The following is a 26,428-nucleotide window of genomic DNA, read 5'->3' on the forward strand; positions in this document are numbered from 1 at the left end:
TGATGTTGCCCATACAATGTTGCAATAAGAAATGTGCGATAATATCAATGAATTATATAACATAAATAAGATATTCTGAGGGACATAATACTTTAACTTTTGAAGTATACCAACATTACGAGATACTTTATCAGAAATATATTGTACATGAACATTCCATTTCATATTTTCATTTATATATATTCCGAGGAATTTAATACTCTCTTTTTGTTCCAATAATACACCATCCACCATAATATTTAAATGTTGCATTTCAATGTTGTGCTTCTTGTTATAGAAATACATAAAATTTGTCTTTTTCAGATTAAGTGATAATCTATTACTCTTAAACCACATAGATAATTTCGGTAATTCAGTGTTAAGAGTTCTTAGGAGCGAATAAAAATCAGAATTGGAACAAAATACATTGGTGTCATCAGCAAACATAATATATTGCAGTGACTTAGATGAGTTTGAAATATCATTTACATACACTAGAAACAATAACGGTCCCAATATGGATCCTTGTGGGACTCCACATTGTATAGGTAATACTTCAGAGTTAACAGATTCATAGTACACATATTGCTTTCTATTTAACAAGTAATCTTTAAACCATTCAAGTGGAATACCACGAACACCATAGGACTGCAATTTACGTATGAGGATAGTGTGGTCAAGAGTGTCGAATGCCTTGCTTAGGTCCATGAAAACACCGATGACATGTTTTTGTTCAGCTAAGGCAGTCGACACTCTATCGTATAATTGGGCTAGTGCCATATCTGTTGAATGAAATTTCCTGAAGCCATACTGGTTTTGGTTAAATATATCATATTGTGTCAAAAAATCATACAATCTGTTATATACAAGCCTTTCTATTACCTTAGAAATACTAGGAAGAATAGAAATAGGACGGTAATTTGATACAAAAGAAGAGTCATCTTTTTTATATACTGGAATAACTTTAGCAATTTTACATGCATTCGGAAATATACCAGTTGAGAGTGACAAATTACAAATGTACACTAAGGGTGTCAGTATACTACCAATAATCTGTTTTAAAAAATACGTACTCATTTCATCATGACCAGTTGCATAACTTGATTTTAATGAGTGAACAATGTCAAGAATCTCACCATAATCTGTTGGTTTAAAAAATAATGATTTATCATTTGACGCACCTAAATACTGCGAAAAATCAGTTTGTGTGGGATCTATTTTTGAAGCTTGACTAGGACCTATAGCAACAAAATACTCATTGAAACAACATGCTACATCCCTTGGGTTACAGAGTGTTTGACCGTCACGCATAATTTGAAATGTTGACATATTCTTTTGCTTACCAATCACATCATTAATAACTTTCCAAGTGGCTGACATATTTCCAGTAGCATTTTGAAAGGCTTCTGTATAAAACATCCTACGGGAAAGCCTTATAATTTGTGTCAATTTATTTCTATATAATTTATATCGATTAACGTTATCATTATTAGGATACCGTAAACTGCATTTATATAACATATTTCTTTTCTTTATTGATCGGAAAATTCCTTTTGTTATCCATGGATTTTTAATTTTTCTATTTCTTTTCCTTTCAATTGCGGGGATATGTTTGTTAAAGTAAGAAAGAAATATATTCCAAAACGTATCATAGGCAATATTTGGGTCTGCGCAAAGCAATACATCATCCCATGTCTCCGAGATTAAATCGTCGTTGAGTAATGATATATTTTCTGATGTGAATTTGCGCTTCTTCTTACTTTCTGTTTGCTTGACATGGGAATGTTGTATCTCGTCACAGATAAAAAATATAGGTAAATGATCAGATATATCACTATACAAAAGACCAGATTTCGAATGATCTGTGTCAATATTAGTGACAATATTATCAATCAATGTTGATGACTTAACCGTCATTCTCGAGGGCTTATCTATAGTGACATTACAGAAATTTGCTTGCAAAATATTGCAAAACTTATTCTTAGCATTACTTCCTTGATTCAAAAGATCAATATTGAAATCACCCATCAAGTAAACATCTTTGTTTTCTTGATTGATCAGCTCTAATAAAACATCCAAATTTTCCAAAAATAAATTACTGTCTGTATGAGGGGGCCTGTATACAACACAAAGTATTATATTTCTTCTATTACATATATTGATTTCAACACACATGCAATCAAATTCATTTCCGTTATATATCAAATCAGGTCTTACTTTAAACGATAACGAGTGTGATAAGAACAAAGCAACTCCGCCCCCTCGTCCGCATTTTCTATCAGACCGGACAACAGAATATCCATCAATGTTATATAAAGGGGGAGATTTGTCGTTAAGCCATGTTTCTGTGACACCGATAACTGAAAATTTCATATTTATCGCAGACAACAATAATTGCATATTTTCGAAATTTCTTTGAAGACTGCGAGCATTAACGTGTAATATACTGAGAAAATGTTCATCGCTAGAAAATTCTGAATTAAACTCGTCAGGTAAATAATACCGACATTGGACATTTTTATGTGTACATAGATTTATTTCATCCATATTTTAAATAGGAACAACAGTTTTAAATAGGAACAACAATTTTAAATAGGCCCTATAATCTAGTATTCCTGGCCATATTAATAAAGTCGACGACCGGTCGGTCTAACCGTCGTTAGATTTAATGGGTTAGGTCCTAGATCTAACATTAGAATCTAGACCTAGCTCTAGAGCTTTAAACGGTTAGAAGTAGAAACTAAACAGAATTGGTTTAATGTAAACAAACCTGCACTGGCCATTCATTGCAATACTAAACCTATCCATACTCTTACGTACTAGTAGTAGTGGAGCTACAATTTGTATAGACAGAAAGATCCGTCTGTCCGGAGGACTCTTTTATATTTTGCCATTGACGCTGTATACGGAGGGGATCCGTGAAGCCAGACATGGTCTCTGCGGAACATTCCCCGACGGACAGATACAGACCGATCTTTCGGTCAACAATTTGTAGTGATGTAGTGTTTTTCATCTTCTTTTTGGACTTGGTTTGGCAAGAGTTCCTTTTGAGACAGCCACCCAAGAGTGAGTGCATGCATCCATGTGTATCGCAAGCAAGGTTAGGCTAGGTAGAGTTGTATAGTCGGCATCTGCACTTACATTGTATTTAGTGCTACTGCTAGTGTGATTGGGGTGGCTGTCTCAAAAGGAAGTCTTTCCCTTGGTTTGTTTGGAGGTGGAAGTCGGTGCGCGGCATGGTTGGTAAGTGTCCGTAATTGTCAGTCTGTCTGCTTCCTTCATTCAACCTTGTTCCTTGAAGATTCTTACTTCTGGCATGATGATGATGATGATGATGATGATGATGATGGTATCATTGTCTAATTGGACACTTGGCACTTGCTACACGTTATAAGCACGATGAGTGATAATCCGAAGTTGTGTAACGTACAAGAAAGGTGATTCTCGACTTAACGGATACTGGGGACTGGGCGGGCCCTGGCCTAGACTAGAAATCTAACTGTAATAGATCTACCTTATTTTTTGGTTTGTTTTGTTTTACTTTTGTTTAATTTTTAATCCCGTGTTCTATTGTTATGGTTATTATTATCGTTATCGTTACTCATTTTAAACAACTAATCTACTTATATTTAAATTTGCCTTTGGCAATCACAGAATGCAAATCACAGTAAAGCACACTGTACACAAAATGAAATGAAATAGCAAATGAAATGAGGGTTTAACATTGCACCCGACTGGCCCAATTCCCCATCAAGAGTAAGTTGTGTAGTCAAAAAGTATAGAGTCTAGACTAGACTCTATAGACTCTGTCTAGATCTCTCATGGAAATAAAGCTGAAACTTGTTCTGAGCAGATGAGTCATCAGATCTATTATTTAAAAATAAAGCTGAATCTTGTTCTGAGCTGATGATCATCTTGTGACAAGTGTTTGTTTTGGTTTTGATTTTTGCTCTTTAAAGTTTGCACTTAAATTAGACATTTTGATTTTACCTTTACATTGATCAGACTTTGTACAAACTTGTGTGTTGCTCTGGCAATGCATAATTCTTGAATCTAGTAGTAGACGCAACTTCATGCTCTAGGTCTAGTAGTAGATACTCTCCTACATTGGTGGAATCTACTCTAGTAAAATTATAGTTCTTGTAGTAGGATCTAGGCCTATATTCGTAATGTTATAGAGAACTCTAGTACTCGGTGCCTGACATACATTACACTGTATGTATATTTGTACGTTTTCCTACAGGTCCAGAAAAATGGGCAGAAAGCAGTACCTCGCAAGCCTCCAGTGACAAAACCCAAAAGGTGTTTCCAGAAGGTAACCTCTATCCTCCTTCCCATTAAACCTCACTTGCATATACACAGAGAAGTGGACCAATGAGGAAAGGGACTTCATATCTTGTACAAATATGTTAATTTTGCTTTCTATAATAATGTTGTCATTCAACATCACTTGATAATAGAGATGTATCCATCTCTCTTTATACAAAGAAAAAAGACCCCAAAAACCTTTAGAAGCACAAAGTTACTGTGAAACCCTTTGAAAGTCATCTCAAAGAATTTATTCATGGAGTGTAATCAGAAAAGACAACTCTACCCTGACCCTTTTGTTGAAGAAAAGTTTGCAAACTTATGAAGATGCAGTAAATTCTATTCACTGCAGAGGGTGGACTTTGCAAGAGACATGCCATAAAAACAATTCTGTTATTTCAATCTTCAGGAATCGCTGGGAGAGGGTTTGGTGTCAAGTGGAAGTTTCCAACAATCCAATAAAAAAATTATGAATTGTATGATGAATGAACAAAATGGCTAATGTTGAATCAATGCTGATTGATGCAGTCAAAATGATGAGCCAAAAATCTCAGAGGAATATTGTGCATGGTGTCTGTTAAAAAGATAAATAAATCTATCCACACAGGGCATGAGAGTTTGGTTGGCTGATACCGGGACAGACTCTCAGGAAGCCTGGCAAGGTGCAGCTGTTGCGGGACCAGCGAAAAATGGGAAAGTTCCAGTCTGCTTGGAAAATGGAGAGGTAAGTGTACTACATGTAGTGCAGTACTTAAAGGGGTAGATGATGCAGGTATGAAGGAAAGCAAACTTTAATCTATGCTGTGGCAAAGCATCCTTTCCATCATGATATTCAGGTATGAATTAGCCTTTTCTGTTTTATCAATTTTCCATGTGCCTTCCTTGTAATTTGTGTATTTACTGGTCAGCTAGTAAGTAGCGTGTTTTGAAAGCATGTTTAGTGCAGTATCATGACTACGTTTATCGGGTACCAAAAAGCAATCTTAGGAAAACCAATGTACATGTTATGCAGGTGTATTTTTTTTTTTTTCTTGAAATGTCCTTCTCAATAGCTTTTAATGATAGTATCTAGTGTGAAAGATTGGTATTAATGGCACTTCCTACAACTTGTTGCTGTTAATGTATGGTAACATAATAACTACATGTAATAATGGTATAATTTAGCTCATTTTCAGGCATGCGTGAACAAAGTATATTAGGAGAATTTCCTATCTCCAGCCCTACCCCTATTTGGGCAAGTGTTTGACTTGCATTAACAGTGTCTTAATGCGGTAGGAATCCTTTATCGATGGATGTCACAGAGCTGTGATTGATTGAAATGTCTGTCTGGTGTTAATGCAGGTGCGGGACGTTCCCATTATTAAAGAGGATGTGCTTTTGCTTCGTGGTAGTAACAACTACTTGGAGGTCGACGACCTGACCCAGCTGTCACCTCTGAATGAAGCAGAAGGTGAGATCTTGATTTGGACGAGATCGCAACAGTGACTGTCAGTGTCATGGTTTCATTCTTCAAACTGAAAAGCCTTAGACAGCACCAACAATCTCTTTTGACTCTCTCTCTCTCTCTCTCTCTCTCTCGAGCACTCAAATTACTCCTGGTGAATATGGCTATAAACGTAGGGACATTTTAAAAATTACAATCATTGTGAGTCCTAACTGAAGCACCAGCTCACAAAGAGTGCATTGCATCAAATTATCCCAGTGAAGAAGCGAGAATGCCTATTATGCTCCAGGCACACTGCAAAGGCCAGAATGAGAAGTTCTCATTGAACCATGTTGTTGCCTCTCAATAGTTCTTGTGTCACTGTGAGCTTCTACTCATTCTTTAGTAATGCCTGTCATGTTGTCAAATGCTTAGGTTGAGTGGAAGTTTGACCTGTTTTAAAGGAGTAGTAAAGATGTTGGTTTAAAAGTGCTACTCATTGAAATGAACTGTTAATCGTAACATGGTTTCATGGTGCATTTCTCCATGAGCTCATATCAAACTTCTTTAAAGCAACCAGTCACTAGTCCTCAGATTAAAGATATTGCTGTACTTTATTCTTCCTCAGTTCTCGAGAGCCTCAGACACCGGTTCCTGAACTCTCACGTCTGCAGCAAGGCAGGCATCACCCTGGTCTCACTGAACCCCTTCAAGGAGATTCCTGGTCTCTATGAAGATGAGGTCATCCAGAGCTACCACCAGCAAAGCAACTCACAGGTGGGCAGACAAACAAGTCAAATAATGCATATTAAAGGGACTGTACAGTACTGGTTGAGGTGAGGATTCAGCTTGTAACGTTTTGCGAGATATTTAGAAACCACTCATTAAAATGTTAAAAAGCATACAATTCTAAGGGGAATCAAAAGTCTGTTTTGCTGAAAATCAGTTCTTTTAATGACTGAGATATCCAAAAAGAAGGTAAAACAAAGAGATCCTAATAAAAGCTGTGGCCTGTCAATTTTATTAGGATTGCTTTTTTTGATATCTCAGCCATTTCAAGACCAATTTTCATCAAATAAATGTTGAATCCTTCTTGAAATTACATGCTCTTTCATATTTCCTTAGATGTTACTCATTATCTCGCCAAAAAATGTTATAAACCTGAAGATAAAGTCACATCCAAAAACTATACTTTCATCTCGCCAAAAAATGTTATAAACCTGAAGATAAAGTCACATCCAAAAACTATACTTTCCCTTTAAATAGCAGTCAATCACTTAACAACATGCACAAAAGGAAGAAAAGAAACTTGAACTGGGGAAACTGACTAAACACAAATTTGACACAGATTTGTTGAATTCGTTTTAAATTTTTACCATACTTTATCCCCATAGCCATTATGGACAAGTAGTATTTATGTGCAAAAGCTTCAAAGTTCCATGAGTAACATTCTGTTTATTTCTCACCCAATGCCTGCAATCACAGACATGTTTTTATTTCAACAGACAGTGGACAAAATGATCATGTGTCCCAAATAGGCAAGAATAATCATGACCTGTAATCCTTTCTCCGGGGTGAAATAAGGCACAGAACATTCATTGTTCACTTCTATTAGGCTAATTGTATGTTTCTTTGTAGGACTAATTGTTGTGTTCATGCAGATTGATCGTTCTTTTGTCCAGCTTTCCATCGTTTTGTTTTCCTTTGCCTATTTTCCCTGGTAAAAGGAAAAAAAAATTATCAAAGATTATGGAGAAATGACATGATACAGGTTTGACTGCAACAGACACATTGTCTTCTCTCACAGAATGGTAGCCCTCATGTCTTTGCCATTGCTGAGAAGGCCTTCTCCAGTTTGCGCTATGCCCTCGACTGTCCAAATCAGTCCATTGTGGTTAGTGGAGAGAGTGGTGCTGGAAAGGTTGGTCTCCATTCGTTTTCTCTACGTAGCTGTCATTTGCCAAATGGATTTCATTCATGTACATTGTGCTGAGCCACCCTTAAAGATGAATGCTGCAAGTCCTTCTCTTGTTGATGCAATAGCAGATGCTAGCTTCACATTTTTACATATGCACTCAAGCAATATTTCATTTCTTTATGATTCAAGAGTATATTCAACATCAAAATCAATTTGGAACTCATATTTAAACACATGCAAGTGTACATGCAATATTGTGGAATGCCCTCTTCAAGTTTGCAGCATGTACTATGCAAGCGCAGCATGTACTATGCAAGCATAGCCTTTCCAAATTTTTACCCATTTTGTATGTGGAAAACACAGATATATCTGGATCTACTAATTTTGCATGCCAGACAAAAGTTCTTTAGGTGAACCACAGTAGTCACTCCTTTCATTGTTTCCAAAATTAAATTTTCTAATAATGACATTGCTGAATTCAATATATCAAACATTATCAAATATTATCAAACCTAATGCTCCACTGGCCTAAAGATACATAAACATGATTATGATCTTGATTGTGATTCTCTTCCATTCTGCACATGTAGACATGGAACACCAGATGTCTCATGAAATACCTCACATCGGTGGCACTCTACAAGAACCCAGGGTGAGTTTGATTATGAAGTCACCATGCCTGAAACAGGAACTCCCCAGAAATAAATGATGGTCTGGATTTAATTTCATGGCATCAAGACATCAACTGGAGAGACATATGCCAAACAAAAATATTTGTGTGCTTTTATTTTCGCACTAGTTCCTGGTTGCACGAAATGAGTCAAAATTCCAACACTGCAAAAATTTCCACTTTTACAGTAGTTGTAGAGTTTAGTATAGCAAGCCCACTCAGTTGTCAAAACATTACACAGTCCAAGAGGTAGGCCATGGTGACATTGAACTGATTAAGGGGATTAGGTAATCTCTTATCATCATGATTTTTGTATCCAGGGGATTTTCTCCACCACCTGTCAAGTGCATTGAGAGGAGGATCCTGGATTCAAACCCCATCTTGGAAGCCTTCGGTGAGTCAATTCTTTGCTGAGGATTTCATATTTCTTTGAATCTGAATGGAGGCACAACATGCCATAATGTTTTGATTTATATAGAAAAACAAGGTTTATAAAGCTGCTTGAGGCAATAGTCATTAGTTTTGAAGGAGACAAGAGGACTGCTACCTTGGGTGACAGCCTTACTGTTAATGCAGTCAAATAACTTGATGACTCAAAGAGTTTGATCCTTGGTCTTTAATTTGGTACTGTGAAATTGTAAGACCTGTGAAAGTAATGCCCATGCTCTTACTGGAGCCAATTCCATTGGAAATCAAGAACAGGCACTGACTGCCACAAGTTCTTTAATAATCCTGACTCGCAAAAGTTCATCTTTTTTTTTACCGTCTTTCCTACATAAGGAAGCGCTCAATCCGTCTCCCTGACTACCATTTTTAGACTTGCACAGGGTGGATGAGGACAAGATTTTCTAATTTTCAAGTGGCATCATGAAAGTTACATAATAACATTTGTGAAAAGTACTCTGATACATCTCGAGAGTTGAATTTCTTTCATCATGCATTAACTGGGCATCAACTCTGTTGACTGTCAAAAAGATATCAAAATTCAATTGACGTCCTATGTAAACCCTTTTAATGAAAATACAGTCCATCAAAATAAGGTACAGTTTGAATTAGCATAGGATATGCTTTGCAAGGAAATTTGACCAAAATAGGGTTTGTGCAAAGCACAGATCTACCTGTGTTGACAACTTGACATAGTGGTTAATGTGTCATAATATTTTGGTCCTTTATTCCTCAGGTAATGCTGGAACCCCAAGGAATCATAACAGCAGCAGATTTGGGAAGTACATTCAACTCCAGTTTGACAGGTGAGATTTTCTTATTTTGTAATTTGTATCTGTGTCAAATGAGTACTGGCATCAGCTTTTTCAGGAGGAAAGATTCTGTATTTTTCTCTTCATGTAGAAGTGTGTATTCTTTATCCACCTCTTTGCAGTCAATCATTCATTTATTTCTCTTCATCCAGCTAGCTTCCCAGTTCCTTTGTACATCCATTTCCATTTATTCCATAAATCCATGTTCTCTCTTTGCATCTATTATTTTTTTTCTGTCTGTCTATCTGCCTATCTTTCTAACGTTATTTAGTTAACTGTAATCATATCTACACGTTGTATACATACACCATACAGATTTTATTCACATACGTGTAGCTCCTATCAGCATTGATGATGCATGATATAGATTTAAGGAAAAGAGTATTTGAAGTGCATTATTGTACTCTTTGTATTTCCATTAATGGATTACAGTTAGTTAAAGCTACGAGATCAGATAAATGAATTCCGAAAATGTCTTTCATTGGCTTTGATTATACTCTCTTGCAATCAATCTCATATTTGTCAAATTTGGTCTTGCTTTGGAAATGGTGTCCTGCAATGTGTATCACAATTTGGTTTACATGATTGGTGCATCTTCTTCACAGAGGTTCCCACGTTATTGGAGCTTCCATCCAAACCTACCTCCTGGAGAAGACGAGGGTGGTCCACCAAGCCACAGGAGAGACCAACTTTCACATCTTTTATCAGGTGAGATCGACATATATTGATGACCTAGTATGTAAGCCCTATGAAATATCTGACTACTCCTGGGAGTATCCTAGCTTGTGAAAGAGTAGTGTGTTAAGTACAGTCATACCTGCCTTGGGCCTCCTGTGTATGTCAGCCACCTGTCATTTATGGCCACTGAAAAAATCCCCCCGAGAGAAAATTCATGTTGAAGACCCTATGTATAGCGGCCACCTGTCTGATATGGCCAGCTGAGGGGTCGCCAAGTTTGTATCTTGCAAAAGATTTTAACCTGTGTTTATCAGCCATAGACCCATACAAAGCATGGCCAAGTTGATAATTCAGCATGTATTTCTGTTTTGCAGCTGTGTTGATCATGCGTGGTGAACATTTCAATGATCATTCAGGCAGAGTAATAAGCCTGTGAATAGCTCGCCTGTCGTATTCACACTAGGGTGCAATAACGTTTTCAATAATTGCATCGTTCAGTGCATGAAATATCACATACATGTACATGTAAGTACTTATAGATGTAAATTATAATATATGTACATGTATGTGAGTGATACACATGACAGAATGGAGAACCTGCCTATAGTGGCAGTCACCCGTCTATAACAACAACTCTTTATGTCTGTGCTGGATGGCCGCTATAGACAGGGCTGTACTCACATGTAATCCACCCAACTCTGAACAATTCTTGCTCTGTAATACTTTCACATTCTTGTCTTTTGAGATAACATGAGAAATACTGAGGTAAGTCTTTTGAGATGACATGAGAAATACTGTGGTATGTTGTACATGTGCATTCACACATGGCATTGTCTTGAAACAGTATTATCCCCCAAGTATCCCCCCCCCCCCCCCTCTCTGTGTTCCAGCTCATCAATGATTCAACCAGTGACCAGAAGTCAGACTGGGGTTTGACCACACCCACTGGGGATGATGTCACGTTCGCCTACCTCCCAGTTGAAGAGATGGAGCATGGAGTAACCAATGAGAACCAAGTGTTTGCCAAGACCCAGTCCGCCATGAAGAGTGTTGGCTTGAACCACTTACATCAAGACAACATATTTCAGGTGAGATATGCCAGGAGTTTTCTTCTCTCTTTCAACATGTTTAGTAAATAGTTGCACTGGTGGAAAGATTCATAAAGAGTACATGTACAATAACCTGATATAAAAATGATTTTTTTTTTCTTTGCTTCTAAAACTTTAAAGAAACGGACTGTCATCTACCTTGTACTAGCAATACGTATTAGTATAGGCTATTAGATAAATCAACTGCATAACCGTTACCCATGTGAGATGTTGAAATCATGATAGCTGTCTGTAAGAAAATGATGTCAGTCATTTGATACTTGGGAGTAATGATCTTGAATCATTCAAGTTTTAGGTGTGAAAAGATTGCTCATTTCTCACAGATGCACTTTTCAACTCCTCATCATTTCATAGATGTTCCTGAGTCACATATCAAGTCTGTGATATCAGATATGTGGAAAACAATATTATATTGAATCTAGTTTGGCACCATAACATGTCATTACATTTTTATTTCATTTTTTGTGTGATTAGTCCATTATTGCTATATGTTAAAAAATTGTTTCATAACTGTTCTGACTGTACAATGTGACATATATTTCAAATAAGTGTATCCCTCCTCCAACAGGTACTGAGTGGTATTCTTCACTTGGGCAATCTTGAGTTTACATGCGAGGAGGAGTGTGATCCATGTGAGCTCATTGAAGAAGGTATGTCTATCTATTACCTCGGCGTTTCATACAAAGAATTATAACCTGTGTCAAATTGTATTTTCCCAAGAAGAGTTCTTCTGAGGTAACTGTCGTAAGTTTCAGTCCTTGCACATTACTAGCTAACTTTGCAAGTAGGTCAAGTTTTAGTGGATCACTGACAGCAGATGAAAAAGCTTCAAAAGCATGTAAAGGTCAGTGCTTAAGCACATCAACTGTTAAGTAAGATATACAAGTTTCTTTGGACTATCATGTAGATGTATGATCCTAGGTTGCCAAGATAACACGCCCTCCCCACTGACAAACATGCTCATAAATCAGCACCACTTGCTCAATAAGCCAGTTCAGAATTCCAGTTTGAACATGAGCAGAAAAGGTAATTTGTACTGACAGGCATAATGGTTTTTAAATCCAACGAGATAAGCCTTCATGAATTATTATATAATTAGTATAAATAGATGTGCTTATTCAAGTAATCCTTACAAATAGTGCTTGCCAACATTCACCTGACAGCAAAAGTGGTATTTTGCAATATCAATAGAAAAGATTGCAATACATTCAATTCAAAATAATGAAATGGATGCTTTCCCAAGTGGGTGAACATGACTGATGAATTCCATAAATTGTAATGTCAGGCAAGCTTATGTATTTTGTTGCTTTGAAAATGAATGAAGTGCTTAACCAACTGAGAAAACAAAGAGGTTATCGTTGCTGGTGTGACAAGTCTTTGTATCTACAAAATTTTAAATGTTCAGGAGAGTAAAAAAAAAAACCAAAACATGGCAGCCAAAGCGTGTTATCAAATGGGATAGATGTCCCTTTGACATGCCGTTGGGCCTTCATTTTGGGGGGTGAGACAGCTAGGATTTGGACAAGACATCACTTAACCGATTATCTGACATTAACCCCAAAAAGTCATTTTCACCAAAATTTGAAATACAAGGTCTTGTCACCCCAGCGACGATATAGCCATGTGCACACAAGCTAACTTCAAACTGGCTTTAATATTGCTCTGGCTGTGTGTTCTCTGTAGAGTGTGGTCACGCCTTGGAGCAGGCCTGCCATCTGCTGGGGCTGGACCGGGACGGTCTGCTGACGGCGCTCACCTTCCGCCGCATCACAGCCTCGCACAGCAAGAGACAGAGTGTCTTCATGAAGCCATGCTCCGTGGAGGAGGCTGGGGTTAGGAGGGACTGTATGTCAAAGGTCATCTATGCCAGGTGGGTTACGTAGTACAGTAGAAACTTAGTATAACGAGATCATTGGGACCAAGACAATTTGTTCTTTATATTAGATAATTTGTTATATCAGTAGTCAATAAACAATATAAAACAAAGGAAATAAATTCATTAGGACTGCAGGGTGCTACATAGCTTTTTTTTAACCACTTGCCCAGTCGGGCAAGCAGATCTTTAAATTGTAGCAGAACACTTGCCCGAACATGAATCTTACTTGCCCAAACAGAAAGTACAAAAATATCAGAAAATAAAATTAAGAAAATCACTTGTACATCATGTAAGCCAAGGGCTTGACACATTGGAGAAACAAACTCGGTTCAATCGAGTGTTGGTATTGCTTGCAAAATGTTAGATAGTTGCTGAAATGAAATTTCAGTGCTTTGTATTGATCGCTAAACAGTCATTATCCTTGGGCTTCTGTTTGACTAGCTTTGTGGGTTTGAAAGGTGGAAAAGTGAAAAAAAAGCTGGCTTCAAAACATTCTACTTGCCCTATTTGGGCAAGCATTTTTCTCATTGTTCCAAAACACTTGCTCAACTTTGATTTTCACTTACCCAGGGCAATCGGGCAAGTGCTTATGTAGCACCCTGGACTGGAGAAATTAGTTTGTTAATTCAGATATTTTGTTACGGCAGATCTCTTTATATTGAGTTTCCACTGTATTGCACTGGATATAGTCAGTCATGTGAACTGCACTTTTTGTTTCAAGACCCGGTAGTGTGAGGATTCATGGGTGGTCTGATTGAATTGATCTTCATTCGCTACCCACCAGAGGCACGTTCGCAATACCCATCAGCTAATGAATGATTATGTACAATGATTCATACTCTCATCTGTATCGTTTGACTCCAATCGATATTATTCAGATTTGTGTGTACTTGCATTTAGAGATTAATGATAAAGCTGTACGCAATAAGTTATTATAGGAATTCTCAAATATACCTGAGCCAGGCCAGCCTTCCCACTCCAAGGTGTCCCCACGCTACCGAGACTTATGTAAGAGTTGCTTGTTTTAGGTCTGAATGCACTTGCAGCAGACAATCAATATATGTGTTGATTATGTATGTACATGCTTTTTTGTTCTATTTTGTATCTAAACTATTTGTGCACGTTGTGTTGCTAAGGAAAAATACATGTGTGTTGTAATGTGTTCCTATGATGCAATGATTAAGAATGATTTAAGGGAAAGTCAACGGATTAATTGAAATCCCTTGCATAGAAAAATTTTAGCATGTATAGGCCAACCACCTTTCTATATTTCTTACAAACATTTTCACTTCTGCCCATAAGACGCTTTACAAATCAAATAACAATATTACTGGAAGAGAGACGCTGATGATTATATTGGCTTGCTGATAATTGAGAGTGTTAGTTCCTCGGGCTGTCAAAGGAATACTGATTTGTGAAATCAAATGTCATGATCCTGATAAGTTACATTATAAACTATCAGGTAACACATAACCTGTTTTAACTTCAAACTTTAAACAATTTGAAATTGACTGATTTTAATTTTCTTTTTGGTTTAATTTTGTGGTTGTTTTCTTCCAGACTCTTTGATTGGCTTGTTGCCTTCCTGAACAAGCACACCTCAGCCAATCAGTGGCACTCTTTCATCGGCCTGCTCGACATCTACGGATTTGAGAGTTTCCAGAGCAACAGCCTGGAGCAGCTCTGCATAAATTATGCAAATGAGAAGCTTCAGCAGCACTTTGTCACCCACTTCCTTCGTTCAGCACAGGTGAGCAAAGATTTGTCTCAGCTACATGTATGGTCTCACTGTAGGTATTCCTGCAGTCTGTGAATGTAGCCTTGTTTATTTATGAAACTGGGGTATTTGCCACCTTTGGGGAGAAACTATAGTTTGGTTTTGGAATATATGTGAACTCATTTTTAAGATGATTTGACAATTTGGAGTGGTATACAGTAGTATTCATAGCACATACACCAAGAAATAAAGCTGCGTTCTTGCTGTGTGTGATTATTCTTTGTACCGGTACTTCTTAACCCGTTGAGGACGAGTCCCGAGTATACTCAGGCCGGTGTCTATGGGAATTGCGTGTTGTAGCGAAATCAGTCTGTCCTCAACTGGTTAAAAACAATTTATCTGATATACAATCGTGAGTGATGCTGTCCCAAGACTATACATATTCAAACATTACTTTGCTGCAAGTTTGTTTGTTTGTATTTTTTTTACCATATCATTGTAGAAACTCTAAACCAAAATTCATGCAGGCTTCTTGCATGAAGTCTTATGGTATATGTCAAGATCATAGTCATGAAGAAGCACTGTAAAGAATAGATGTACGAGTTAAATAGGAGTTGTGTTGTTTTCTTTTGAACAGAGAGGTTATGCATTGAGACAAACAGTTTGAAATGGCATAGGAAGGTTTTATGAATGTGAATAGTGCTTACTTTTACTCCATAATTGCACCTCTAAGTGATGAATGTCCAGATTTTGCATGTTCTAGAGTATGATTTGCTATGATATCATTTTGTTTGTGTAGGAGGAATATGAAAAGGAGGGCATTTCATGGACCTTCTGCAACTTTAGTGACAATCAGCCGTGCGTGGAGACTATCGAAGGAAAGCTGAGCGTCTTTTCTCTCATGAATGAGGTAGGGAAAACAAATTGTAGTAGTTTTTTTTTTTTCTCTTTGAACTGCCTTGATGTCAATTGGTTTGATACTGTAGGTCTTCATCAGTAAGAAAATGGCTTCCAGTCTTTTCCTTATCTCTTTGATCTTTTTATGTCATCAGTTTTGTGAAATGTCAAGTCACAAATGAGCTCAAATAAGAACATAGTACCTGATAGAGAAATCCATTCATATTTCTACCAAGAACTGAACTAGTATCCAACTGTATTCCAGCTTTTCCAGCAGTGTTTGCCTATCATTGCTGTGCTGCATTATTTTTGTTTTGTATGAGTTTGGGAGTAGCACATGGTGGTGGACTGTCTTTTGCTTCTTGTTGAATGTTTTGTACAAAGTATTTCTGCTTTTAGAGACACATGAATAAGCCTGGTGGTTCCTTTCTTCCTGTATTAAAGGGGAAGGCTAGTAACTGATCAGTGGGAATCAGTGGAAATGCTGGGAGATGATTGTGGCAATCCTTATGGGATTCATTCAAGAGTTCATTGTATATCTATTGTTGTGTGAAAATGATTTGCTTCAGAACGGTCTCATATTCAATTAATGTGCAGATTAATGCTCCGTCACTGACCAGGGACGCTAACCTGGAAGCATTAAACTGCACATTACTTGAATATGAGACCATTCTGAAGCAAATCATTTTCACACAACAATAGATATACAATGAACTCTTAAATGAATCCCATAAGGATTGCCACAATCATCTCCCAGCATTTCCACTGATTCCCACTGATCAGTTACTAGCCTTCCCCTTTAAAGAATATAAATATTCAAAACTGTGTGCAGTTTTGCACCATTTTCAAAGTACAATTGTAATCAAAATACTGGCTGGTGTGTGCCAGGTTTTCTGAACAGCACAACCGACCTCCTGCAAGAATAAAGACAACATTTTCTTGAGTATATCACATTTCTACACATCTGAAATAAGTCATGTTTTCAGTTCAAATTCAGTTATATCTATGTTTCTGTTACACTGTGTATGTCTTGAAAATCACCAACAGGTTTCTGTTCAAGTTTGGTTGTGATGACAGACCTCCTACATACTTTACGTTTATTTTGTTTTGAGTTTGTGATGTTCATCCGTGCACCTGAACTTGAAACATGGAACATTAAACATGAAACTTGAATGAGAATGCTTTGCGGCATGTTCAGACCATCTGTGACTCATGTTCCTCATCACTGTTGCTCTCCCAGGAGTGCAGGTTAAACCGACAGTCAGACATGACTTCCTTTGAGACCAAGCTGCTGGCTGCTGTGGAGAGTCCCTACCTCTCCAAGGCTCCCCTGGGCCACCCCCATCCAGCCTTCACCATCCGCCACTATGCTGGCAACGTCACCTACAATGTCTACGGACTCATAGAAAAGACCAAGGTCAGACGAAGTACTATCTCAGAGATGCCAACTCTTAACTTTTTCTCTTATTTTAACAGTATTTTGTACTGTGTCTTTTTTTTTAAACAAAAATGCTGCAGGTTTCATGGAAAATACTATTTTTCTCAAATTGTAGTTTTACATATCTCCCATGTCTATATATGTCTATTACGGGAAAGGTAAAAATACTGTTCTTCCACCAAAAATATGCCTTTTCAGCCCTCAAAATACTGCAATGTTGTTCACAAGGTTGGCATCCCTGCTGTCTGGTAGCCATTTTTACTCTCCAATTGCATCATAGTACTGTAGTAATTTGTAGGACTTATTATACTATCAGGCAGAGCTCTGGTCAATACACTTTGTGAAAGTTGTTGCAATCCAGGAGATATTCAGGTTAGATTAGATTAGATTAGATATTTGTGAGAGTGATACACAGGGAGATAAATATTGATGATTCTGATTAGAAATGTTAGTGGTGATTGTGACAAGTAAGATAATGTTAATGTTGATGGAGTGATATCTTTCACCATTTAGCAAGGTGAGGATGCATGTGGAGATTCTTAGGTCAATATTGTAATTTTGATGATATTGGAGAGAGATGAAGATAGTATGGATTTCCAATTTGTGTTCATCCTGGTGCAGGATCCTATCCCACTGGAGCTGGTAGAAGTCCTCCAAGCTAGCACCAGTCCTTTCCTATCCAAGATCATGGGACCGGAGCTAGCCAGGATCCAGGTGAGGCTTATGATAAAGATGTTCATGGAGGATTCGCCTCATCTGTGAGGGCAGAACCTACATCGATTTACTTTGAAATCAACAATTAGAGGCAACCTTTTTTAATACACTATCATCCAGAGAGAGACAAGTTGAAAGCACTATGATAGTGTGCATCGATAGCCCTTCTCATGCGTCAGTTCGCATGTGAGAATGAACATGAGCATCTCCATGGAGATGTCATATCTCAAAGACCCTCTGTGTGGCCTCAGTGATGGCAGTAATGCTACTACCAGCCTTGAGCACCCTGCAAATATATATAAATATATGGACTTCTACAACAGATCGTGTTCATTCCAAAGCAATGAAATGAAAAAATGGCAGATCCTAAAATTATGAATTTTTAAAGTGTCCTGTCGATCCTTGAAATTACAAATTTTTATAGTCTCTTTCCGCTGATTACCAATGATTACTTGGTGTACAGAGGATCAAAAAGGGAGTGAAACATAAATAAAAAAAAACAAACAAAACAAACAAACCATAGAACCTATGAGTCTGTGGAACTGATAAATTACAGGATCTTTTGTGAAATAAAGTCACATATTTTCACAATTTAATGGCAAGAAATTGTGTTTAAATGTTTAAGTACTTTTGTTCAGATTGTGTATCATATCATTCTCTTGCCTTCCAGGATCTCCAGAACAAGAGCAACAAGTCAAGTATGAGCAAGACAGTGGTGTCACGTTTCAAAGTAAGAACCTTAGATGGTAAAATGCACACTAATGTTTGTCTCTGGACTCTTAGAGAGCTTGTTTCTTGCCAACAAGTCAGTAGAGAGTGAAACATTGATACTTTTTTTCCCCCATTCATCTTTATTTATTTACTCATAGTAATACAGTTACACCTGGTTAATCTGTGTAAAGTTAACCTTTTTTATGGTGTTGTGTTTTATGCATGCCATATCAGATAAAGCAACCCAAGTCCAGGTCATGTACCTATGCATAGACACACACACAGGTTTTCTTTTAGTATATATTGCTTTTACCCAAACAGTTGGGGAATTTTAGAAGAATTAAATTAACGTTGTGTGGGGATATTTTGTCCTGCTGGCTGCATTGATTTGGTCACATTTTCTGGTGTTATTCTACTATAATGGCAAAATGAAATGAGATACATTGTAACTGTCATTAGTGTTGGGGTAAAAAGGGTGCCAAATCAATGCAGGAAAGTAACTTAAACTACATGTATATATCTTTCTTCCAGTGCTAGAAGTTTATATCTACCAGAAAGGTGAACAGTCTAGCTCACTTTGGAATGTGACACGAAGTCAACTGGTATCTTTCAAAATCAGCCCTTTATGCATCACAATTTCAGTTGCATCGGGCTATTGTTTCATTGTATCATTAATGTATAACATTGAGCAGCAATTGCAGCCAATTCCAATTCTGCTACAAAGAAGCTTTGATATGACCTTTGACCCATGCCTCCTCACTTGGAATGCAGGAATCACTGAGTGAGCTGATGAAGACGCTGACAGCGACAAGTCCTCATTACATCCGATGCATCAAGCCCAACAGGCAGTGCCAGCCGGATTCCTTTGACAGTCGCTTTGTGGCGTCCCAGCTGAGGGCCTGTGGTGTACTGGAGACTGTTGCCATCAGTGCTGCAGGCTTCCCCGCCAAGTGAGTGGACAAACTTTTCTCTGCTACAAAATGATGTTATGGATATTGATAAAAAGTGATTGGACTAGAGCTGTCATGTGACCAGTGTTTTAATATGCCTAATGAAGGCCCAACTTTGTACCAGCCAGCAGGAAGCTAAGGTAGAGAAACATTAGAAAGGATTCATCATTGGGAAGTAAGGCCATTTTCAGCACATTATGTGTGTATGGGTGGAAATGAGCTGCTTGGCAATGGTCTGTACTCTCTAGTGCTTTTCTAGTTTCTATCCTTTTTTTTTTTTTTCCAGGTTGACAGCGAACCCACGTGTTGTTCTCATCTTTGTCCACTTGCGAGTTGCCAAACGTTGATTGACGTTTTTTTTTTCAAGCAAAACAAACAAAAAAACATATTGTGTTTAACTTTTCATGAATATACAGGCCTCAAAAGCATGCATTTGCCTCAGCAATTTTCAGTGTATGGAAGCAGTCTTAAAAAAAGGATGCTGTTTGTTATGGTATGAGAAGTGTGCTACATGAAAGAAGATATTCTGTGGATCAAAGAATAAAAACAGCTGAATAAATCTCTTTTTATTATTTCATTAGAAGCCATTATCATTATGGTCCTCTCATCATATGTAGATTGACTCATGCTAGCTTCTGGGAGAGATACAGAATGCTGGTACCACACTGTGATGTGGACAGCACTATTCTGTCACTGAGGGAGAGGTGTAGACTCATTCACAGGATCTTGTTCGGTGAGGAGAACAAGGAAAATGAGTCAGATGGTGCAAGGGGAGCACACCTTGGAAAGACCAAGATTTTCCTGAGAGAGGGACAGGTAAATGTAATCAAAAGAATTTTTTTAAAGGCAATGCATTACAAGTAAGAGCTGGTATCATTGGCATTTTATGTACTATATTTTGATTGTTTCAAATGCAAAACCAAATGATATAATTTGCATATGATTCACAAGAATTTAAAGATTCCTCTTGTAGATGTCTAGATCCTGCAAATGTACAGTGATTTTTATAGTTTTTGTAGGCTGTCAAAGGAGGATCATCTGTAGTGTCTGCCAAGACTTGAAGCATACTAACCCTTGGCCTTTAATGAGTGCCACTGAAATCAGTGTATGTTCTGTCTGCCAAAACTTGAATGAGGCTAACCCTTGACCTCTTAGTAACATTGCAGTCTGCATATGTGCTGTCTGCCAAGGCTTGAAGGAGGCTAAATCCTTAACCTTTTAGTGACACTGAAGTCAGTGTATGTTCTATCTTTGTAGCTCGAGTATCTGGAAAGCTGTCGTCTGAAGCAGCTGAACCACTGTGCTGCAGTCATCCAGAGGAGCTGGAGGCTACACCGAGCGCTCCTGCAGGGCCAGAGGGAGTGGGCCGCTACCATACTGCAGGCTGGTAGGTCTTGGGTTCAAATCCCCATCATATTTTCCCCTGATTATGGTTTTCTTGTATGTGTACTATCTATTGTACAGATGACTATTACAATGCCTTGCAATCTTCTGTGAACCATGTCCATTGATAGTAACTGTGACTGTAATTTGTTTTATGCCAGTTGGATATTTTCAACAAGTTATATTCATTGCAGTATATTTAGGATGCAAGAGGTTATTGTCTGTACATTGGAATCATTTTTTTTTTCACTTCAGTAAGCAACAACCAAACATATTTCCTAATAGTTTTATGGATGTTCTTTGCTCGTGAATATTTGTAAGGATAAATTATTTTGTTGGTTTCAGGCTTATTTTCTTTTCTGACACACACTTTCATGGATGATATGAGGCTTTAATCTTCTGTAGTCAAATAATGATTGCAAATAAAACGTCACTGTGGCAACAAGACCTCGTATCTACAAAATGTCAAATATTCAGGGGAGCAAAAAAAAAAAAAATAACAGAAAAAAATAACAAGAACATGGCAGCCAAAGCACTATATCAAATGGGATAGCCTTTCTTTTGACGTGCCATGGTGGCTTTATTTTTAGTGTAAGAGAGGATGTGGGCAGAACATCACTTAACTGATGATCTTACCATCAATGCAATAGAGTCATTTTCACCAAAATTTGAGATACAAGGTCTTGTCACCCTAGCGACAATTAAAAGCTTTCTGCTGGTTCATTCACAATGGATTAAAAATAGTGCCTATTTGCTTTGTGCTGCTTGCAGGTTACCGAGGTTGGCGTGTCAGGCAAGCCATCCAGGTCATGAATGATGCAGCCAGAGTCATCCAACACGCCATGCTGGTCTACATGATTCGACGGAAGAAGGAGAGACTGCAAGAGAGAGATGATCACATGACACAGGTAAGCATACAAGTACACAGACACACAGTTGTGACACACAGGCAAACATACCAGTACACAAATTTGAGATATGACACAGGCAAGCAAAGACGTTTAACTGAAAAGACAGGAAAGTGTGCGCTAATCCTGTTCAAAACAAATGGACAGTGCGCGGTCCTCAAGCGTATTACGCACATCACCTGAGACGTGCTGTCTTTGAAGTTGTTGTTGTTTATCAAGTGTCTTTGATTGTTTTTAAATCATGTTGTTGCCAAATTTTTACCTCCACGAAATAATCCTTATTACTTTAAAATCTTGTTCTTCAAAAAAATCCCCTTAATCGAAAAAAAAGCTACGACTATAATTTTTAAATCTTTTTCAGATAATAAAAATACCACTACCTTTGGAAATGAATGATGTTTCTAGGTGTACTGAGTTTGTGCTTAGCTGTCTTTTGTATCATCATGTAGGGTAGCCATTTTGTTTTGTTTCCATTTTTATCACGCACCTTCATATCTTGTTAACTCTAAAATATCTTTGCAGGCAAGCCTACATGCACACAGACAAACAGATATGACACAGGCAAACACACAAGTACAGAAATAAACATTTGTAACATAGGCAGACATACAAGCACAAAAACAAACATTCGTGACAGAGGCAAACATACAAGCATACAGACAAACAGGCGTGACATGGGAGGCAAGATTCATGCAGCCAGTTCACAGTTACGATCTGAGCATATGCAGATAAAGGCCACTGCAGACCTTCTTTTTAAATTGACTCGTAATCGAGACTTTTGGAAAAACTGGATATGTCTTGAAAACTATGTTACAAATATATGTAATGAATATATAAATTCCTGACTGAACTGCATCATTTAGATTCATATCGTAATGAACAGGTGAGTGTGTATTCTTTTTAAACCAAAGCTATTCATGCAACACTTACATATAACTTAACCACTTTCTGCTTGCCTGTTTGAAACTGCTCTTTCTAAAAGATGACTCCATGTTTTAGAAAAGTCTGTGGTTCAGAGGTCATTGGAGACCATTGTTAATTGTGAACTTGCTTTTGGACTAAATGTTGGGGTAGTATGTCAGATCACCAGAGTGAACAGAATAGTGTTCTCATTGGCACGGCTCAGCATTAGTGGTGGCCTGGTGGCCCGCGAACCACAAAGAATAATTGATCCTCAGGAGTGTATCGTCATCTTCATACTTCAAACAGTTAGAAGCTTACCAGATGATAATATCTTATAAATTTGTCCTTCCCCCACCCCCCACCCCCAGGATTTTGACCCCATTGTGTCACCTATGCGAAACAGGAAGTCGGTCCATTTTGCTGCAGACCTCACCACAGTCTACTCCCCGAGTCCCGCCCAGACCCCGTCTCCAGATTCCCCAATGTGCCCCGCCCAAGACTCGACCGGGCCACACCCATCTGCCCAGCCCCGCCCACCTGCCCTGATCCTCAACAACCTCATCTTCATGGAGAACTCGCCCGACTTTGGATCCCTGTCTCCCATCAGTGACTGCGACCAGGACGTTCCGGGCTTCACGGCTGGTGATATGCAGGAGGAAGGGAAGGATGAGGAGGAGATGGCGACCGATGAGAGGGATGAAGGAGGAGTGGTTTCCATGGTTACTGGTCTTCTCAAGAAACCTGCCGTGGATATTGCCCTGATTGGGGCAGTGACAGCCCTCTTGATGACTGGACCGCTTAGGTGGACTTAAACACGTCATGCTAGGTCTGATCCAAATGTTAGGAGAACGAGTATTATGTGGCGCTTAAACTTGTAGAATTTTACACAACTATAATTTAAAAAAAAGAGTCATTATATGATGCTCTGAAGATAAAGTCTACTGCATCAGTTTGCTTTGATCAGATCTGTGCTGATCTGCTGTAGCTTTAAAAGATGGGTACACTCAAGGGTGATTTATGCAACTTCATGGTTGTCGTTTATACGGCTTCCATAAGTTTAACCATGGAGGGACAATGAAGAGAATCACTCTAGTTGTATGTAATTCCTTGCTAGAGAGAATAGCCAGTGATATGATACATGTTTGCAGAATTTTGTTTTTCTGCCTTGCAGAAGATGAAATGATTTTATTATATGTATATTGGTTTTGAATTGGGGATAAGAGATACGAGATAGGAAATATGAACAGAGTATTGATTGATATGTGGAATCATTAGTGCAATCTGCCACCAACCATTTGCTTTAACAAACACCTCAGAAAAGAATGATTGCCATTATCATTTGTCAGTGCATCATATTTGCTTTTAACTTTTGATATAGACACCTTTGTCATAGATTGTCAAAATTTAAGTGTAAGTTTTTAATGTCAAGGTTTTAGCTCATGGGTTTATATGTAACATGAGGGACAATGGAGATCAAATTTACAACAGTTTAGAAATTAAACAAATTAGCCAACCTTTTAGTTGCAAAAGAAGTTTTTTGAGGCATGCTCGTAATGGTTGCATGTCAATACCCAATGCTAGATCTTTTTTTTTTTCTGTTCGTTCTTAAATACTTAGTACATTGTATATGTCATCTTCTGAACATTAGCACATTTCATCTTTCTTATACTACACTGTAATAAAATCTCTCATTCCCCAAGTGGGGCCTATGATTCAGTTTTGTGTAAACCGAAAGTGTGGAGGCAATGTTAAAGGCAATGGACCATACCAGTTGCGACATCAAATATCCAGCAATGACACAGGTGCAGTGTTTCCTATCTTGTGCCAAGAAGGAAGCCAAAGTTTAGTGATGTAACAAGAAATGTGTAGACGTTACCAAGCATGGTTGTAATGCGCCAGATTAATACACAGTAGTTTACTCAGATTTATGCTTTGCACTCATGTGCTCAAAAGTTCAATATGCATGCAGCACCTCAAACATTCCTAGGCCATCGTATACACAGTAAATCTAGCATAGTGGGCCTTTCAAACATCAGGTCCTGCTTTCTTGGTTATTTCAGGTGATCAGTCAAAAGTGAAAAACTTACAAGAAATCTCAGATTGTGTAGAAAAGTTTGTTCAATTCTTGTTGGCTATCTCGATAAGATAATGTTAGGAATGTCTTGCCTCATACCTCAAATGCAAAGATAAGTGCACTTTAAAAATGCCATTATCTCTTAATTTGATTAGAAACGTTTTCTCAGCTTGAGTGAAAAAAATGCTCAAATGATATACAGTATAGGAAATATGCATAGAGTAAGCCAGAAAAATTGAATTACACAACCTTCCCGAATTTGAAAATTTTGCAGGATTTGCTTAACAATCATGCGGGAATATTTTGAAGATCTCAGCTTCATGTTCATGTTATGAATGAGTCTTACTCCTACATGTATCAATTTCTCCCTGTGCCACCGAGAATGCCCGGTGTGCTACCCTGGTAACTATTCTTCCATGTTTGCTTTTAATGTCACTTTGAAAGGATGTTAGAGATCCTGAATTATTTTATATGCTCACTACTGTACAAAATGTATTGAATTTGACTGCACAGTTTACAGAGATTCTGTTACAACACTAAAGGGCTTTTTACACTTGTGTTTCTTAACCCCGGACTTTCTCTGACCCAGGACTATCGTTAGTCCCGTACCAATTTTTTCAGCTTTTTACACTCGCCAATTAGTCCCGTACTATCTCTTGTCCGGGGCTAAGGAGAAAACTGACCTTTTTACACTCGTCTTTCTTAGCCCCGGACTTTCCAAACCACATGAATATTCATAATTACGCTGTGTACTGTACACGTACACGCACGCACCGGCAGCACTTGATTACCTCGTTTCTGATTGGTCAGTGAGGGTCGCACTTCGTCTCCGTCGCTTAGCCCAGGATTATTTTTTCGTTCTGTTTACACTCACTTGCTTGGCACCGCAATTGCGGTGCTAGCACCGCAATTGCGGTGCTAACCCCTGCTATTTTGCAGGGCCAGATAGTACCGTACTATCGGTGGGGCTAGCCCACTTTGGCAAAAACGAGTGTAAACAGAAAGTGGGCTAAGGATAGTCCCGTACTATCGGTGGGGCTAAGGCCCCCCCTTAGCCCCACCGATAGTCCGGGGCTAAGCAAAAATTTACAAGTGTAAAAAGCCCTTAAGAAAAGTCTATCAACTGGATATACAGTCGACTTCACTTAAGACGATCAAGATAGGACTGAGAAAAGCACATCAACTATGTAAAGCGATATTCAACTTCTGCATGTTCAGGGAAAGGCATGTAAGCATGTGAAAGTAAATTGGGACTTTTCATTTTCATTAACTTAGCCACTTATTTGACATGTGAGTCGATGACTTTCCTGGAGTTGACTGTAGCTAGAGCCACCATGTATGTCATGTGTATTCATTTCAGTTGTGTTCCATTTAAAGAACTGAGGTTTTCCTTAAAGATTCTCATTGAAATGACTGTATTCAAAAGTGGATATCAACATTTGAAGTCTTAGATATGATTTTAATTACAAAGTTAGAGAAATCATGACTGTTTTATGGGTGTAGATTGAGTTCTGTA

General features: G+C 38.1%; 1 protein-coding gene across 1 annotated transcript; it reads left to right on the top strand.

The window, feature by feature from the left end:
• Positions 1-4,897: 4,897 nt before the first annotated feature.
• On the top strand, positions 4,898-24,655 carry LOC140226994 (unconventional myosin-XIX-like). Its single transcript, XM_072307431.1, has 21 exons — positions 4,898-5,011; positions 5,629-5,737; positions 6,339-6,487; positions 7,518-7,631; positions 8,219-8,280; positions 8,619-8,692; positions 9,479-9,548; positions 10,160-10,262; positions 11,123-11,320; positions 11,910-11,991; positions 13,025-13,211; positions 14,778-14,967; positions 15,734-15,844; positions 17,072-17,248; positions 17,891-17,983; positions 18,654-18,713; positions 19,466-19,644; positions 20,262-20,460; positions 20,902-21,031; positions 21,799-21,935; positions 23,207-24,655. The coding sequence occupies exons 1-21, from the start codon at positions 4,898-4,900 to the stop codon at positions 23,648-23,650; spliced, it is 2,982 nt and encodes a 993-aa protein (XP_072163532.1). The 3' UTR covers positions 23,651-24,655.
• Positions 24,656-26,428: the final 1,773 nt, after the last annotated feature.

Source organism: Diadema setosum, chromosome 4 (genome assembly GCF_964275005.1).
Source record: "Diadema setosum chromosome 4, eeDiaSeto1, whole genome shotgun sequence".
Classification (NCBI taxonomy): domain Eukaryota; kingdom Metazoa; phylum Echinodermata; class Echinoidea; order Diadematoida; family Diadematidae; genus Diadema; species Diadema setosum.